The sequence below is a fragment of the Mus musculus genome, chromosome 15 (assembly GCF_000001635.26).
Source record: "Mus musculus strain C57BL/6J chromosome 15, GRCm38.p6 C57BL/6J".
NCBI lineage: Eukaryota > Metazoa > Chordata > Mammalia > Rodentia > Muridae > Mus > Mus musculus.
In genome coordinates, this window is record NC_000081.6 from 55,125,044 (window position 1) to 55,139,929 (window position 14,886).

Here is a 14,886-nt window from a genome sequence, read left to right on the forward strand (position 1 = left end):
CCTTGAACTCAGAGAATTGTCTGCCTCTGCCTCCTGAGTGCTGGGATTAAAGGCCTGCACCACTTTGCCCAGCTAGAGTTCACACTTGCTCTTTCACCTCTATTTATTTCGTATGTATATGTAGAGCCCATGCGTGTGTGGGTTTGCTTGCTACAGGACATGCATAGAAATCAGAGAACAACTTACCTGAGTTGTTCTCCTCCTATTACGTGGATTCTGGGGATTGAACTCATACTGTCGGGCTTGGCAGCAAGTGCCTTTAGCTTCTGAGCCATCTCTCCAACCCTATACGTAACACTTTAGACCCTAAAACCCTATGACAGTGTGCATCGGACTCAGTATAGTTCTTCCTGTCTTGCTGTGTCTAGTATTACTGGGCATCCCAGAATGCTCAGGATGAGCTGGTCTGCAGTGTTGCTGGACCAAGCCTAAAGTGATGGGCTGTTTCCCAGGGGTTTGTGAAGGAAGACCTCTCTAGGCTTTTCCAGGGCTTTGCTCTGGTCTTCTCAGATGTGCCACCGTTGATGTTAAGTGCTCAAGTCCCTCATAAAATTCTCCAGGTTTTCTGAGCCTGTGTTGACATTCGTCTGGGACAGTGATATTTCTGTCAACTTGTTGCTTGTGGCAAGCTACTGATGAAAGGGATATTGTGATGCACTTGGCACAGAGCAAAGGCCACTCGAGATGGTAAATAGCCCTTGTATAAGCGGGAAGACAGAATAGGGCTATTCTTCCTCTTGAGGTTGCTTTTGCTGGGAGTGATAACAACATTAAAAACATATTTTTTCCCCCTGTTGACCTTTAAATCTCAGGATGGTGTAACAGAACTGTCGTTTTCACGTGGCATCCAACATGACACGGGGTTGGTGACAGCTTTCCTCTGGTCGGTGGACCTGAGTGCGCTGGAGAGTGGGGGAGCCTGCACGGATTCTTTTTCTTATTTTACTGTGAGAAGGATTTTCTGATAAATATTTTATCTTTAATCAACTTATAAATACCGAGACCCTATGAGGCCTGCTTTTGATCATAGTGAACGAGATAGGAAGATATAAGCAATCTAATTCTTGCCCCTGGGGAAGCTGCTTCCCCCCTCCCTCCCAGTCCTCCTTCCCACCGTCCTTCTGCTGGCTGTTAAATATGACTCTTTAAGTGTATGGAAATAACAAAATTCCACATATTGGTAGAAGACAATTGAATAAAATATTCCTTTGATAAAATGTGAAATTTGAGGCTAGTGAGATGGCTCTATAGTTAAGAGCACCAGCTGCTCTTCCAGAAGACCCAGGTTCGATTCCCAGCACACACACATAGCAGCTCACAATCTTCTTTCTGTAACTCCAGTTCTAGGGGAGCTGATATCCTCTTCTGGCCTCTGTGGATAACCGCAGGTACGTAGTACACATACATGACATACATGCAGGTCAAACAGCCACACACAAAGAACAAAATTAAATAAATTTTAAATGTAAAACAATAAAACCTTTAACTGTGAAATTCATTTGGTTTTGCCCCATGTTCCTCACAGACTCCAAACATGCTCTCAGTGAGAATGTGTGAGATCAATAGACACCTTCAGGATGGAGCTAGTGACTCAAAAGTCCCAGTGACTAGGGGAGTGATGGGATAAAGCTTAGCCCTACAGGCACCCTGTGATACAAGTCTTTGTGGAGGGTTTAAGCAGAAACTCTTTTAGAACTAGACTGATATTAACTGTAGAACTAACTCCAGTACATATAACTTACTATAAGAAGCTTAGAATGACCTTGGGTTAGAAAATAAAGGCTTAGGAACAACAAGAATTAAACCCGCAGGGCTTCAGATACAATCAATGCTGTGTTATCAAGACTGGATTCATTTTCACTACAGAGTTTTCTTTATCGTGCTTTTGCTCTGAGGGTCTAGGAAGGTACTCCTCCTGCCTCATCCTCTACCAGTGATGGAATGTTGGGTGTGTATCCCCATGCCCTGCTTCAACCTGAAACTTTTGCCACTCATTTTTATAATACTGGTCACATTCAAACCCCTTAGGTAATGCAGCCAAAGACTACAGAACAAGTATTGATTTAAAGGTTCAGCCCTTCAACAGTGCAGTGCCCAAAATGATGCACTTCAAAATATACAGTTTATTTTCAGATCACGAGAGACACCACAGGGAGACATAAAAGAACAACTTGCTGCTGGGCAAGGTAGTACAGATCTGTCATCCAGCACTTGGGAGGTGGAAACAGGGGGACGAGGACCTCAAAACAGTGATACAAATTGTTGCCTATATGGCAAGTCTGGGCTACATGAGAATCTGTCTCACCAAACCAAACCAAAGCAAACCAAAACCACACAGTCCAACAAACCAATTAATTCTGTGTCCAACAAGATGTGTAGAGAACTTCCACATTGGCTTATGCATGGCTTTCGCTATGGAAAGTTTAGTGGACTAAATTTGGTCTGGATTAGAGCTTTCCTATCGGTCATGGGTAACATGAAACATCAGAAGAACCCGGGTGTGGTGGTGCACGCCTTTAATCCCAGCACTCGGAAGGCAGAGGCAGGCGGATTTCTGAGTTCGAGGCCAGCCTGGTCTACAGAGTGAGTTCCAGGACAGCCAGGGCTATACAGAGAAACCCTGTCTCGAAAAACAAACAAACAAAATGTCAGAAGAAAGCTCAGGAAACTAGATAGTGTGGTGTTGGCGACAAATAAAAGAAAATGTGATGGCAAAAATAAAATAAAACAAAACAAAACAAAAAAACCAAAAAAACCAAACAAACAAACAAAAAACCAGGAAGAAAAAAGGTTATTCATTCTCTCTCTCTTTTAAAGATTTATTTATTACATGTAAGTGCACTGTAGCTGTTTTCAGGCACACCAGAAAAGGGCATCTGATCTCATTATAGATGTCTGTGAGTCACCGTATGGTTGCTGGGACTTGAACTCAGGACCTTCGGAAGAGCAATTAATGCTCTTAACCGCTGAGCCATCTCTTTACGAAGAAGTTTAGAAATAACTGTAGCAATTAAGGAAGGACCGTAGAGTATTGCCATCCTGAACATGAGCACTGTTCAGTTGTACGTGGTTTCTAAATTATGTCCAGGAACTCATTATATCAACCACACACAAACTATTGGTTTTTTTTTGTTGTCAACCTAAATCAAATGCTTGTTCTTTGACTTGCTGGGTTTTGTTGGCTTTGGGGTCAAACCCCAAAGCATGCACATGCGAAGCAAGTGCTTGACCACTGAGTCGCATTCCCAGTCCTCTTTGTGTGCTTGACTTTGTTAAAGTTCATGTTTCAGTCTGAGTAACTCTTGTTCTAGACCAGTTCTCTTCGTTTCCTAAATGTGGGCTGATCTGCAGGTGGTCTAAGTTTCTGGGGGCAACAAATGAGAGTGTTCACTGATCAGAATCCTTCAGGACAGCTGTAACTGTGATGCCAACAAGGGTCACCCAAGGAACACACACACACACACACACACACACACACACATCCAAGGTGAACTCGGTGCTTGAGCATCTTTGAGCATTTAGGACAACCTGCTGAATCTCAGAACCCAAGTATCATTTCTTTCCCGTGTACAGCTTAAGGGCTTGTGGAGTTAGCCCTGCATCCCAACATCTTGCAGGCAATAAAGCAGATACAAAAAGATATTGGGGATGTGTACAACCAGTGGGGTAATGTTCAATTGAGAAAAGCCTCTCAAAGGCCTGTTAGAATCTTAATGATTTCCCATAATCCCTGTCCAGCTTGCTGACTTTGCCTCTGCTAGCCTAATTAACAGACGGCGACTTTCTAGATCTCGCCAAATGTCACTCCAGTCCAAATGACAGCTGTCAGGAGAATGTGGCTGAGAGCTGATGAGATCTTTGCTTGGCTATCTTTAGATGATACTGTCTTTGGCTTAAGGAGTGCTGTTTTTGAAAAGTAGCCACAGGTGTTTAGAGCCATGCTAGGCATTCTTGGGGCTCTGAATAGGTCGTGGTAAGTTTTCAGATTCTTTATATAATCACCAACAAGAATGAAAATCTGCTCATCCACCGTAAGTTACTAGGAAATTATACAGAAAATGGAGTGTGGGGAATACCTACAAAATAATGGAGAACTCACGAAAGACATAAATGCATACTAAAACACACACATAGACAACCATTGATATAACCAAGGCAGCCATGCAGAAGTATTTTTGTGTGTTTTTGTTGTTGTTGTTCTGAGACAGGGTCTTATGTAGCCTAGGTTGATTTGAACTTTGGATGGAGCATGAGATAAACTTGAACTCCTGATCTTCCTGCCTCTGCCTCTTAAGAAATGGGAGTACAGGGGGCTGGAGAGATGGCTCAGTGGTTAAGTGCACTGACTGCTCTTCCAGAGGTCCTGAGTTCAAGTCCCAGCAACCACATGGTCGCTCACAACCATCTATAATGAGATCTGATGCCCTCTTCTGTTGTGTCTGAAGACAACTACACTCTACTTACATATAATAAATTTAAAAAATTTTTTTAAATAAAGAAAGAAATGGGAGTACAAGTGTGTACCACCACACCTGGCTTTGGAAATAATTCTTACAAGAGCCAGTGTAACCAATCCCTGGGGCACAGGACTGAAATCTCAGCTACTTGGGAGGCCGAGGGAGGAGGATCATAAGTTCAAGGCCTGCCTAGGCAATAAAGTGGCTTCAAAGCAAGCCTGGCTGACTTAGGGGGATTCTGTCTCAAAAGAAAAAGGAAAAATGGGGCTCCGATGTAGCTCAACAGTAGAGTACTCGAATACGTGGGCCAGGCCTTATGTTCAGTCTACAGCAAAGCCATTGGGTGCATGGGTTTTAAAGTGAGTCGAGTATGATCTTGGTACACCTGTGACCCCATCACTTCGGAAGTGGACGTAGGAGGCTCAGGAATTCAAGGTTTTCCTCAGCTACATAACGAGTTTGAGACCAGCCTGGGCCACATGAGATCCTATTACCAATAACAAAACTAGACAAACACCAAGAAAGATTGAGTCTTTGTAAAAAGTTTTAAGTTCTCCGTGGTCTGTGTCCTTTGCTCCTTGCAAAGTGTTAATGACTAATTCAGTCACCTGGTAGCCCTGACTCTCCATACACAAGGGTTTACCATGTCTCAGCCAAGTACACCCAAATGTCTTCTAGACTAGGGGTTCTCAACCTTCCGACCCCTTAATGCACCTCCTCATGTTGTGGTGACTCCCAACCACAAAACCCTTTTTGTTTCTGCTTCATAACTGTAATTTGGCTACTGTTATGAATCATAACATAGATATCTGATATGCAGGATATCTGATATGTGACCCTCTTCAAAGGGGTCATGACCCCCAGGCTGAGAATCACTGTTGTAGATGTTTCTCAACATCTCTTCACATCACTTTTCAATTTGTTTTGATCTTTACTGATGATCCCTTCTTGTGTGTTTGTGTTCCCATTGCTGTAGCTCGGACTCATATTGTTATTGCAGTGTGTTCTGTGCCAGCTTCCCATGCTACCTTTTTAGGCACCTAGCATGTTAATTGAGTTGTTTGTCTCTCAGGGAGCCTATCTTGCCTAACAACCATCGATATAGCCAAAGCAACCAATGGCCTTCTACCAATTTTCTTAGTCTTCTGGTCTGACTCTGGGCTGCGTGTTGCTTGCCCGAGGGCCTGCTCTTCCAACACGGGTGCCTGCCGTCTACACCACACGGGATCTTGACAGCAGGTAGGACCCAAGGAGAGCTAAGACCCCGCTGGCTGCAGACACACTTTGTGAGGAACAGAGGGGCTGCATTGAAGGAAAAATCACGTGACACTTCTTCAGGGGCACCAAGCTGACACACAGGTGTTTGTCATCCTAGAAAAGAGGCAGCTGCAATCCCTTGAGAGGCTGGCTGCCTGTTCTCACCTGGGTGCGTTACCAGCCACAAAAAGGCCACACCTAGAGACTCGGCCTTGGCCTTCTGTACTGTATGGTTGGTTTCTTTCCGGGTTCAAAGGAACATGGCAGCCTGGACCTTCTTACCTTTATTTAACCCTGCACTAGACACTGAGACAAAGTGATAGAAGAATGGAATAGTGTTTTTCCCTTGCCTCTTCTTTCTCCCACTCTTCCTTTACCCCATCCCTTTCTTCTCCTTTCTCACCTTTGTCCTCTTCCTCTTCTCTCTTCCTATGTTCTTTGAGAAAAAAAAGACCTTACATAAGCCTGACAACCTTAAACTTTATTTGTAGGCTATATAGCAGGGCTTGACCTTGAACCCATTCCTGACCCTCCTGCTTCTACTTTTCAGGGCCATCCAATCACAGGCAAGAGACAGCAAGGCTAGACAGGTGGCTTGTACTCACAGGTTTTGTAGTAAGTTGGAAAAAAAACTAGTGCAAAGGAGAGTAAGTAGAGAGAGGTACGTGGTCGAACATAAGCAGTAGAGGAAGGAGGGCCTGGGAAAGCTGGAGATACTCATCTCCTATGGTTGGCCACCTCTCAAGGAAGGAAGGAAGGAGAGGTAAGCCTGAAGGTGGTGAACTGATGGGGATATAGGGAGAACATCCTCCAAAGGCTGGAGATAGGCAGAAAGGAGGGCAGCACATTTAGCTAACCTAGACAATAGAAAGGGAAAATAATATCAGCCAGATCCGGTTTTAACCTAGTATAGAGAGAGACCTTTACTTGTGTGTGCATTCTGTACACACAACATTTTATTTGAAAGAAACACCCGTTTCAGTTACAGTTCCTATTGCTGTGACGAGACACCATAACCACAACAACTCCTGTAAAGGAGACCATTTACGTGTGCCTGGCCTACACTTTAGAGGTTGCGTCCATTATTTTCATGGTGGGAAGTATGGTGGCATGCAGGCAGACGTGATGCGAAAGAGGTAGCCGAGACTTCTACATCCAAACCACCAGGCACCTGAGAAGGGCACTGGGCCTGGCTTGAGCATCTGAAACCTCCAAGCCCATACCCAGTGACACAGTTCCTCCAACAAGGCCACACCTTCTAATAGTGGCACCACCTATGGGCCTTTGGGGATGATTGTCATTCAAACCACCACAGTGAATGGAAACTAGTCCACCTTGGGCATCTGTCTCTCTGCCTGGTATCAGTGGATATACACTGGTGAATTTTTTTTTTTTTTTTACTGCCCCTTAACCAAAAGCAACCATAGCTTCGGTGTTCCTTGATATCACTTTAGAGGGCTTATGAAGTAATATTTTTAAACCTAGATAAGTCTTGTAATGTGTTCACATGACATAAGTGTGCAACACCCAAATCTAGGGGCACTATGGCAGCTTCAGTGTCTGTCCTAGGAACTGAAAATAGTTAGGTTGTAACCCTAGACGGTGGTTTGCAGCCTGCCTATTAGCCCAAGCTTCCCTTTAAATTCTGTTCATCTGTGTTTGGAAGCCAAAGGAAATGTTTGTTGCTACGTGGTTCCCAGCCTTGTGGTTTGTGGTTGGTCTTTTCAGTACAGAATGTGCCCCAAACGATCTGTTTTATTTTTGATCGTGTGAGGGAAGACTTTCCCCTGGAGATTCATTGGGGAGTCCACCAAAAAAAATCAGACATTGGGGAGTAGAAAGATTTGTGAAAGACATCCAGTTAGCTTCCTTATTTTCTAGGTCAGGAAACTTGGGTCCTGACTAGGGACAAGGCCTCCCTACCCCCAGTATCTAGATGGGAAGTGCAAACTACAGTTAGGTGTCCCAGCCCCTCCCAGAAATGACTGTACTTGGCTCCTGTTGTCCCAGGCACACCTCTCTGTGGGGTTTATTTATTTACTTATTTATTTTAACTTATTCTCTTTACATCCTGCTTACCGCCAGCCGGTAAGCAGGAACCGGCTTTTCTCAGTATTCATCCTTTTCCTCCAGCAGCACGATGCTCCTGCGTCTTCCTTTTAATTAACTAATTACCAAGTCATTGGTTTGTTTGTTTGAGAACAGGTGTCATTACAAATCCCAGGTTGGCCTCAAACTTGCCTTCACATCCCAAGCTGGGGTTCTGAGCATGCGCTCTCCATCCTGCCTGCTAATGATTAGCAAGTAGGTAGGGCGATCCCTTTCACGCAAGGAACAGTGCTGCCAAAACGTACACTAAGCCAAACCCTGGACTCGAGTTTACGAGACAGCTTTTTGTGGCTTTTGCAAGGTGTGAGCCTTAGACCCAGTGTTCCCGGCTGGTCTGTGGAAGAAGCCAAGAACCTGGGAATATAAAAGCAGGGTGGGGTGTTTCTGTCTTTCATCACACCCTGCCCAGCAGAGCTCTGCCTGCTCAGCCTCTCTTGTGGCCCATGTTTCTAGATTCCCCTATCTTTCTGTTTGACTTTAACCCAGGTGTTTACAAACTATAGCTAAATCAACAGGAGCGGCACCTGGACGTACTTGTTAGAAATGTAAATACTGGGGCCAACCTGACCAATTTCGTTAGAAGAGTAGGCTAGGGGCCATGCTCCCTGATGAAACAAGCCTTCCTGGTGGTTCTCAGGCATTCTATCTCTGAGGATCGACTTCCTCCTCTGAGTGTAATAACCTCAGGCTGCAGGTCAGTTGGCATGTATTAATTACAAGAGACAATGTTTTAACTGTCTAATGATGTTTCATAATAGGCCTTCATATTTTTCTCTTGGCTAAAATTGTCAAGAGTCTGTTTATTCCTAGGAAAGAACTTCCCAGAACTAATACGCCTCTGGTTGGTGGTTGGCTAGCTTGTGTCTTTCTCAAGGATGAATGCAGTCTGGTGTTATCAGAAATGACTTACAGGGTTCTCTGCAGTCCAGGCCGGCTTAGTCACCAGTGGGCTTATTCTGGGTAGAGTATTAGGGTAGCAGCTGCTGTTCCTATCATGTTGCTGGGTAGCACACTGAACCACTGTGTTAACAGACAGGAAGGCAAGGATAACAGGGCAAATAACTCAAATTCACTCTTTCCCTTTTCCCGTCTCTAAGAACTGACATGGTGAGAGCTTGAACCAGATGGGCTGATGGTTCTTTCCGTTAAAGTAAATGAATTGATGTTAGTTAGTTGTTTGGGTGATACCATAGAAGTGGTGAGATTGGTTGTAGTGACCAAGGGCTGCCTTATAGGATTCTCTGGATTTAGCCTGACATTCTCTCCTTAATTCTAATCCTTTAGCAAGAGAATGGCCAGGTCCCTGAAGGTTGCTAGCCCACCACAGTCATTCCTTTGATTCAGGACTACATTGACTTTAAGAAGTCACAGAAATATGTAGTTAATGGGAGATTGATGATGATGCTGGCAAAATATGATAATGAAATACATGTGAAATAACTAATAAGACTGTGTTGGCTGGCTTTGTGTGTCAACTTGACACAAGCTGGAGTTATCACAGAGAAGGAGCGTCAGTTGGGGAAATGCCTCCATGAGATCCAGCTATGGGGCATTTTCTCAATTAGTGATCAAGGGCATCGCCCATTATAGGTGATGCCATCCCTAGGCTGGTAGTCTTGGGTTCTATAAGAGAGCGGGCTGAGCAAGCCAGTAAGGAACATCCCTCCATGGCTCTGCATCATCTCCTGCTTCCTCACCTGCTTGAGTTCCAGTCCTGACTTCCTTTGGTGATCAATAGCAATGTGGAAAGTGTAAGCTGAATAAACCCTTTCCTCCCCAACTGCTTCTTGGTCATGATGTTTGTGCAGGAATAGAAACCCTGACTAAAACAAAGACCTAACATTGGATACTTACAGAACCCAATGAGATGTGTTTTGTAAGTCAAAGTATCCAGAAATCACATGCTTTGTCTATAACGCCACAGTGAACAGTGGCTACCACCTTGAGTGCTGGCTTTGGCTGCATAGTTCTGCTATGAGTCAGTGGTGCAAAGTGAATGGGGAGAGCAGAAAGCTCATTTCTCATTTGCTGACTCAACCGAGACTCTCTCGGTCCTACCTGGAAGCTGTACTTTCTTTTCTTTCCCTTAATTGTTGCCATCCGAATAGCACTGTTCATTTATCCCCTACAGAATCTTGGGGCCAGAGGTGAAGGGAAGAACGATGTGTTCAGTGGTGTGAGAACCCACTGTTGTAAAGTGTGTGAACCCGTGTCTGTGGAGGGAGGGGTCAGAGAACATTCACCCCCCCCCCCTCATTAGAAGAGGATGGCAAGGACAGAGAGGGCAGATGTAGGATGGAGAGTATGTCTCTGGCCTTTACCTAGAAAAAGCAAGAGACAGTTGGCATAGCAACCAGCATGGTCCTGTGAGTCATCCTGTATCTTTTGCAAGCTCCCTCAAACCTTGTGGACTCTTTCTTCACCTATAAGGCAATTAGAGGACTCCTGGGTGTGGTGTGCAGATAAATAATGACCTGCTTTTAAAAATTCTTGGAGCTTCTTGGAAAGGCACTTTGCGAGTCAGAAGGATGTTTTTCTGACGCATCAAAGGATCAGCAGGAGATTTATTGTGATCTCTCTTTGGCTCTTTGTTTAGGAGACATGTTGAGAAAAAGCGCACGGGAAAGCTAAGTGAAAAAATCACAGGCCTAGTGCCCCAAGGAAGGCTGATGGCCTTCCTGTCTTGATCTTGCATTATTCCTTATCTCTAGTATGACATGAGCTATGGAGAGGCCCAGCGCCTTTATGCAGACGTTGAAGCTCTGGATTTGTGCCCTGCATACACTAATGCTGACTCTCCAGTACGGTAGAACTCTCTGACACATTTCCTGTCCCTAAGTCTGTTATCTTAATTAAAGAACATTGACTCAATACAAACGGGTGAAGGAGGATGCCTTTTGTAAGCTCTTCTGTGGATCTCCTTTGTGTTTACATTGGTATATACCTGTGTGGTATATAAATGTTTTCATCTTCTGGGTCTATATGGCCACAAAATAGGCAGGATATTGACAATTCAACCCTGCAGCATTTGATGACATGGACAACTCTGCACACAGGCAGAATCAACCTAGACAGGCAGTTGTGATAGCACTCCTTCCATCTTAGCCCTCTGGAGGCAGAGGCAGGCAGATCTCTGAGTTTGAGGAGATCCTGGTCTACGGAGTGTGTTAGCATTCTTCTAGGCTCTACCCCACAGTTACCTGGCAACAGCAAGGCATGCCTGACTCACTCTAAAAGGGGCTGCTTGCCCTCTCCTTGCTCCCTTACTCTCTTCCCCATTCCCCTCCCCTGCTCTCTCTCTCCACGTGTTCATGGCCGACCTTGCTGCCGCTTCCTCCTCCTCCTCCTCCTCCTCCTCCTCCTCCTCCTCCTCCTCCTCTTCCTCCTCCTCCTCCTCCTCCTCCTCCTCCTCCTTCTTCTTCTTCTCTCTCTCTCTCTCTCTCTCTCTCTCTCTCTCTGCTTTTCTCTGTCGCTACTCTATCAACTCCCCTCCCCCTGCCCTAAATAAACTCTATTGCATACTATATCCATCGTATGGCTGATACCTCAGGGGGGAGGGATACTTTAGCATGGGCCTGCAGAGGTACCCCCTTCCACCTCACCACACCTCACTCTACCAAACATATCCCTGGTTTCCTTCTCTTTTTTATAAAACACAACAGAGTGAGTTCTGGGACAGCCAAGGGTTCAAAGAAAAACCCTGTATTAAAAAAAAGAAACAGATCCAGAATCAAGTGTTCTGAGTCCCTTATTAAAACACAACTTGAACAAGTCTCGTTTGTTTTGTTTTTGGTTGGTTGGTTTGTTTGTTTGTTTTTTAGTTCCCTTCTGTGTCTGCTGCCAATAGAAAACAAAAAGGAAATAAGAGACAACTTACCCTGAGTCAGAGATGACTTCCACGGCTCGGGAATGAGCATTCAGGTTGTCCCAAATGGCATGCTCCAGCACAGAAGGACTTACACTAACTCCTGGGTGACAGAACAGAAGACACACATAAATAACAACATCCCTTGAAGACATTGATGGGGTGTGAGGTGGGGAGATTGGAGCAAGTCAGGAGAATCTGTCAGAGGTTTCAGACTGGCAGAAGCCAGTGGTCTCCTGAAGACTTAGTTAATTAGTGCACTCCAGAGATTTGACTGGGCATTAAAAAGGTGTTAAATCAGATACAGGGGTGGGTAATAAATGGCTACTTAAGGGACTAAGCTAGCTTAAGATAGCTTTGCCCCTGGATCTGCAACATTCCATCTCTGCACTAGCACTAGTTCTAATCCATCCAACTAGAGCATCTTCTGGAAAGAGTGGGCGGGGCCTTTCCAGGGAACTTCCAATCCACAAGTGCAAATGAGTGTAATACTGTCTTCCTGAGTTTCTGGGGTAGACTTTTGTTATTGTTGTGTTCTGTATTTGAGACACCTGGAGCTCACTGTATAGCCCAGGCTAGCCTTGAATTTGCAACAATTCTACCTCAGTCTCCTAAATACCCAGGATTACAGGTGTGAGCCACCATATACATCCTGTCACAGGAATGTATTTGGGGGTCATTTCTCATGACTCCCGGCTCCATGCACAAGCAGGACATTACTGTTTTACTTGGGTAAATACTGTTTTAGCATATAGCATATGGTATGGCCGACTCTGAGAGAAATGTTCTTCCTGCATATGCTTGCAGTCTTAGAGTTTCCCTGTGACTTGTCAAACAGATGGCTGGACATCTGGCATAAGCCTGTGGAGGTTGTGACAGGAGGATTGGATCAAGTGTTTAAAGCCATGCTTGGCTACAAAGCAACTGGAAGGCCAGCCTGAGCTACATAAGATAATCTCTCAGAACAAAGAAGCTAACCAACCACACAAACAAACAAATGAGGTAGAGAGAGAGAGAGAGAGAGAGAGAGAGAGATTTGTTTTGTCTAGATTTGTCATGAGCCTTTGAAGGGTTCTTTTTAGAACTTTGATTCAATATTTGTGCTTCATTCACAAAACCATTGCCTACCACCTCCTGTGTGTGTGTGTGTGTGTGTGTGTGTGTGTGTGGGTGGTCTGAGACCAGCCCATTCTGCCTCTCTATACTCACATCTTTTCTGTTTACAGATTTATTTTTTCTTTCTATTCATTTTATGATGTATTTTAATTACTTAGTAATTATGTATAATGTGTGCTGGGATGGGGTGGGGAATGCTCACGTTATTACAGATACCCCAAACGATTAGAAAGGGCATTGGATCCCCTGGAGCTTGAATTACAGGTGGTTGTGAACTACCTAACCCATGTGGACTCTGAGAACCAAAATCTGGGCACAGGATCAGTATACGAGTATATATTCTTTGTTTTGTTTTTTGTTTTTCGAGACAGGGTTTCTCTGTATATCCCTGGCTATCCTGGAACTCACTTTGTAGACCAGGCTGGCCTTGAACTCAGAAATCCGCCTGCCTCTGCCTCTCGAGTGCTGGGATTACGAGTATATTCTTAACTGCTGAGGCGTCGCTTCAGCACTTTTCTTCATATTTTTATTCCTGTCTACATGCTCTATTATTTTAACCAGTCTTGAAAAAGTCATCCATATTTCTTGACGTAAAACTATGTTGAACACAAGCACTTAATTGCCAATCACGGAGGCAGTTCAAGGCCAGGCTGGTCTCCATAGCAAGTTCCTGAACAGTCTCACCACACAATAGAGAGAGCCTGTCTTTAAATTAATTAAATAAATAAATAATAAACAAAATTATGTAAAATGTGTGCCATGGCTCATTTCTTGCAGAAATCTGCTTATGAAGCTGCATATGTGCACACACATAGCAAAAATACATAAGCAGCTAGAGAGATCAGGTTCCTTGGAAAAGTAGCACTTGAGGACCATTCCAAACATATCAGAATAGTTTCCCAAATTCTCATTTACCTGTCAGCTAGCTTCCACAGTTCACTATTAGTTTCCCACCTTCAGTAATTGTCTGTTCATGCCAACCTAGAAAGAGACTTTTTGTTTTCATTTTATGCAAATGGGTGTGGTTGTGCATAATTGTGGTCCCAGCACTTGAGAGGCTGAGGCAGGAGGATCACAGCAAGTTGAAAATAAACCTGGTCTACCTAGCAACATCCAGGCCAGACGTGACTACACCATGAAGCTTTATCTCAAAACCAAGAAACATTGGAAGGTTTCAATTGTAAAACAAATTCAAACATCAAAAGGAAAGGCTCTGTGTTAAATGTCGTTTTGGTTTCAGACTCTTGCTTTAGATTCAGACCCTTTCAAGGACAAGTGATAGAGACCTGCTTTCTCTGGTTTCTCAGATCCCCAGGGACAGATTTTGGTCACTTTAGAACATCTGGAAGGGTCAGCAGTTTTGGTTTAAGTCAGCCACTCCTTTGTCACCAGGGTCACTCTGGCTGCGTGTTCGGCTTTCTGTGTTGTTTGCTTAAACTGTTGACTTTGGTTGAGATTCATGACGCAGTTTTTAAAGGGAAAAAAAACAGCAATTTCAACTACCCCATTTATTCTCTGGGTCCCACAAGCTGCTGCAACCTCTCGGAGGGAGCTGTTTTTCTGAAAAATATTTCCAACATTTCTTATGAAGATGGGCAGTGATTTTGAAGGTATTATTCACACCCTGCCTTCAGCAATGTTTGTTCTCTGAGGACTGCGACAGGGAACTGTCTGATGCAATTTAGCCAGCTGGTTAGCGAGACAGGAATAGAAAATTACAGAATCACCTTGAATTGAAAGCCTGTGAACCGGCTGTCTGAGATGAATGATGGGAAGTTTTGTTTTTTTTTTTAAATACCATGGCAAGTGGGATTGAACATTCACATAAAGTAGAGGCGTTTCCTCTCATTGGTATACTGAAAGGGGCTTTTGATTCTGAATCCAAGGACTGTTTTACCTGAGCGTCCCACTGGGCGGAGGTCACCCTGATGGATTTTGTTATCGAGACTCATTGCTATTTGCTGTCACTGGAATTGTAGCAGTCCATAAACAGCGTTCCCTTAGTGTCCATGTTTGGATCAGAGGTCATGCAGTTTGATGCATGCTTTACCAGTGGCCCTAAGACCCTGTAGGAGAGCAGGA

At 44.4% G+C, this 14,886-nt stretch overlaps 1 protein-coding gene across 2 annotated transcripts in view; it reads left to right on the forward strand.

Moving 5' to 3' along the window:
• Deptor (DEP domain containing MTOR-interacting protein) overlaps positions 1-14,886 on the forward strand; it is a 146,957-nt gene that overhangs the window by 12,727 nt on the left and 119,344 nt on the right. Inside the window, exon 1 of one of the 2 annotated variants that reach the window (NM_001037937.3) lies at positions 8,393-8,517. The exons of the other annotated variant lie outside the window; for it this stretch is intronic. Within the exon in view, the coding sequence (NP_001033026.1) occupies positions 8,432-8,517 (86 nt within the window). The 5' untranslated portion in view covers positions 8,393-8,431. Of the gene's footprint in view, positions 1-8,392; positions 8,518-14,886 lie in introns of those variants that run through there. 2 annotated transcript variants of the gene reach the window in all.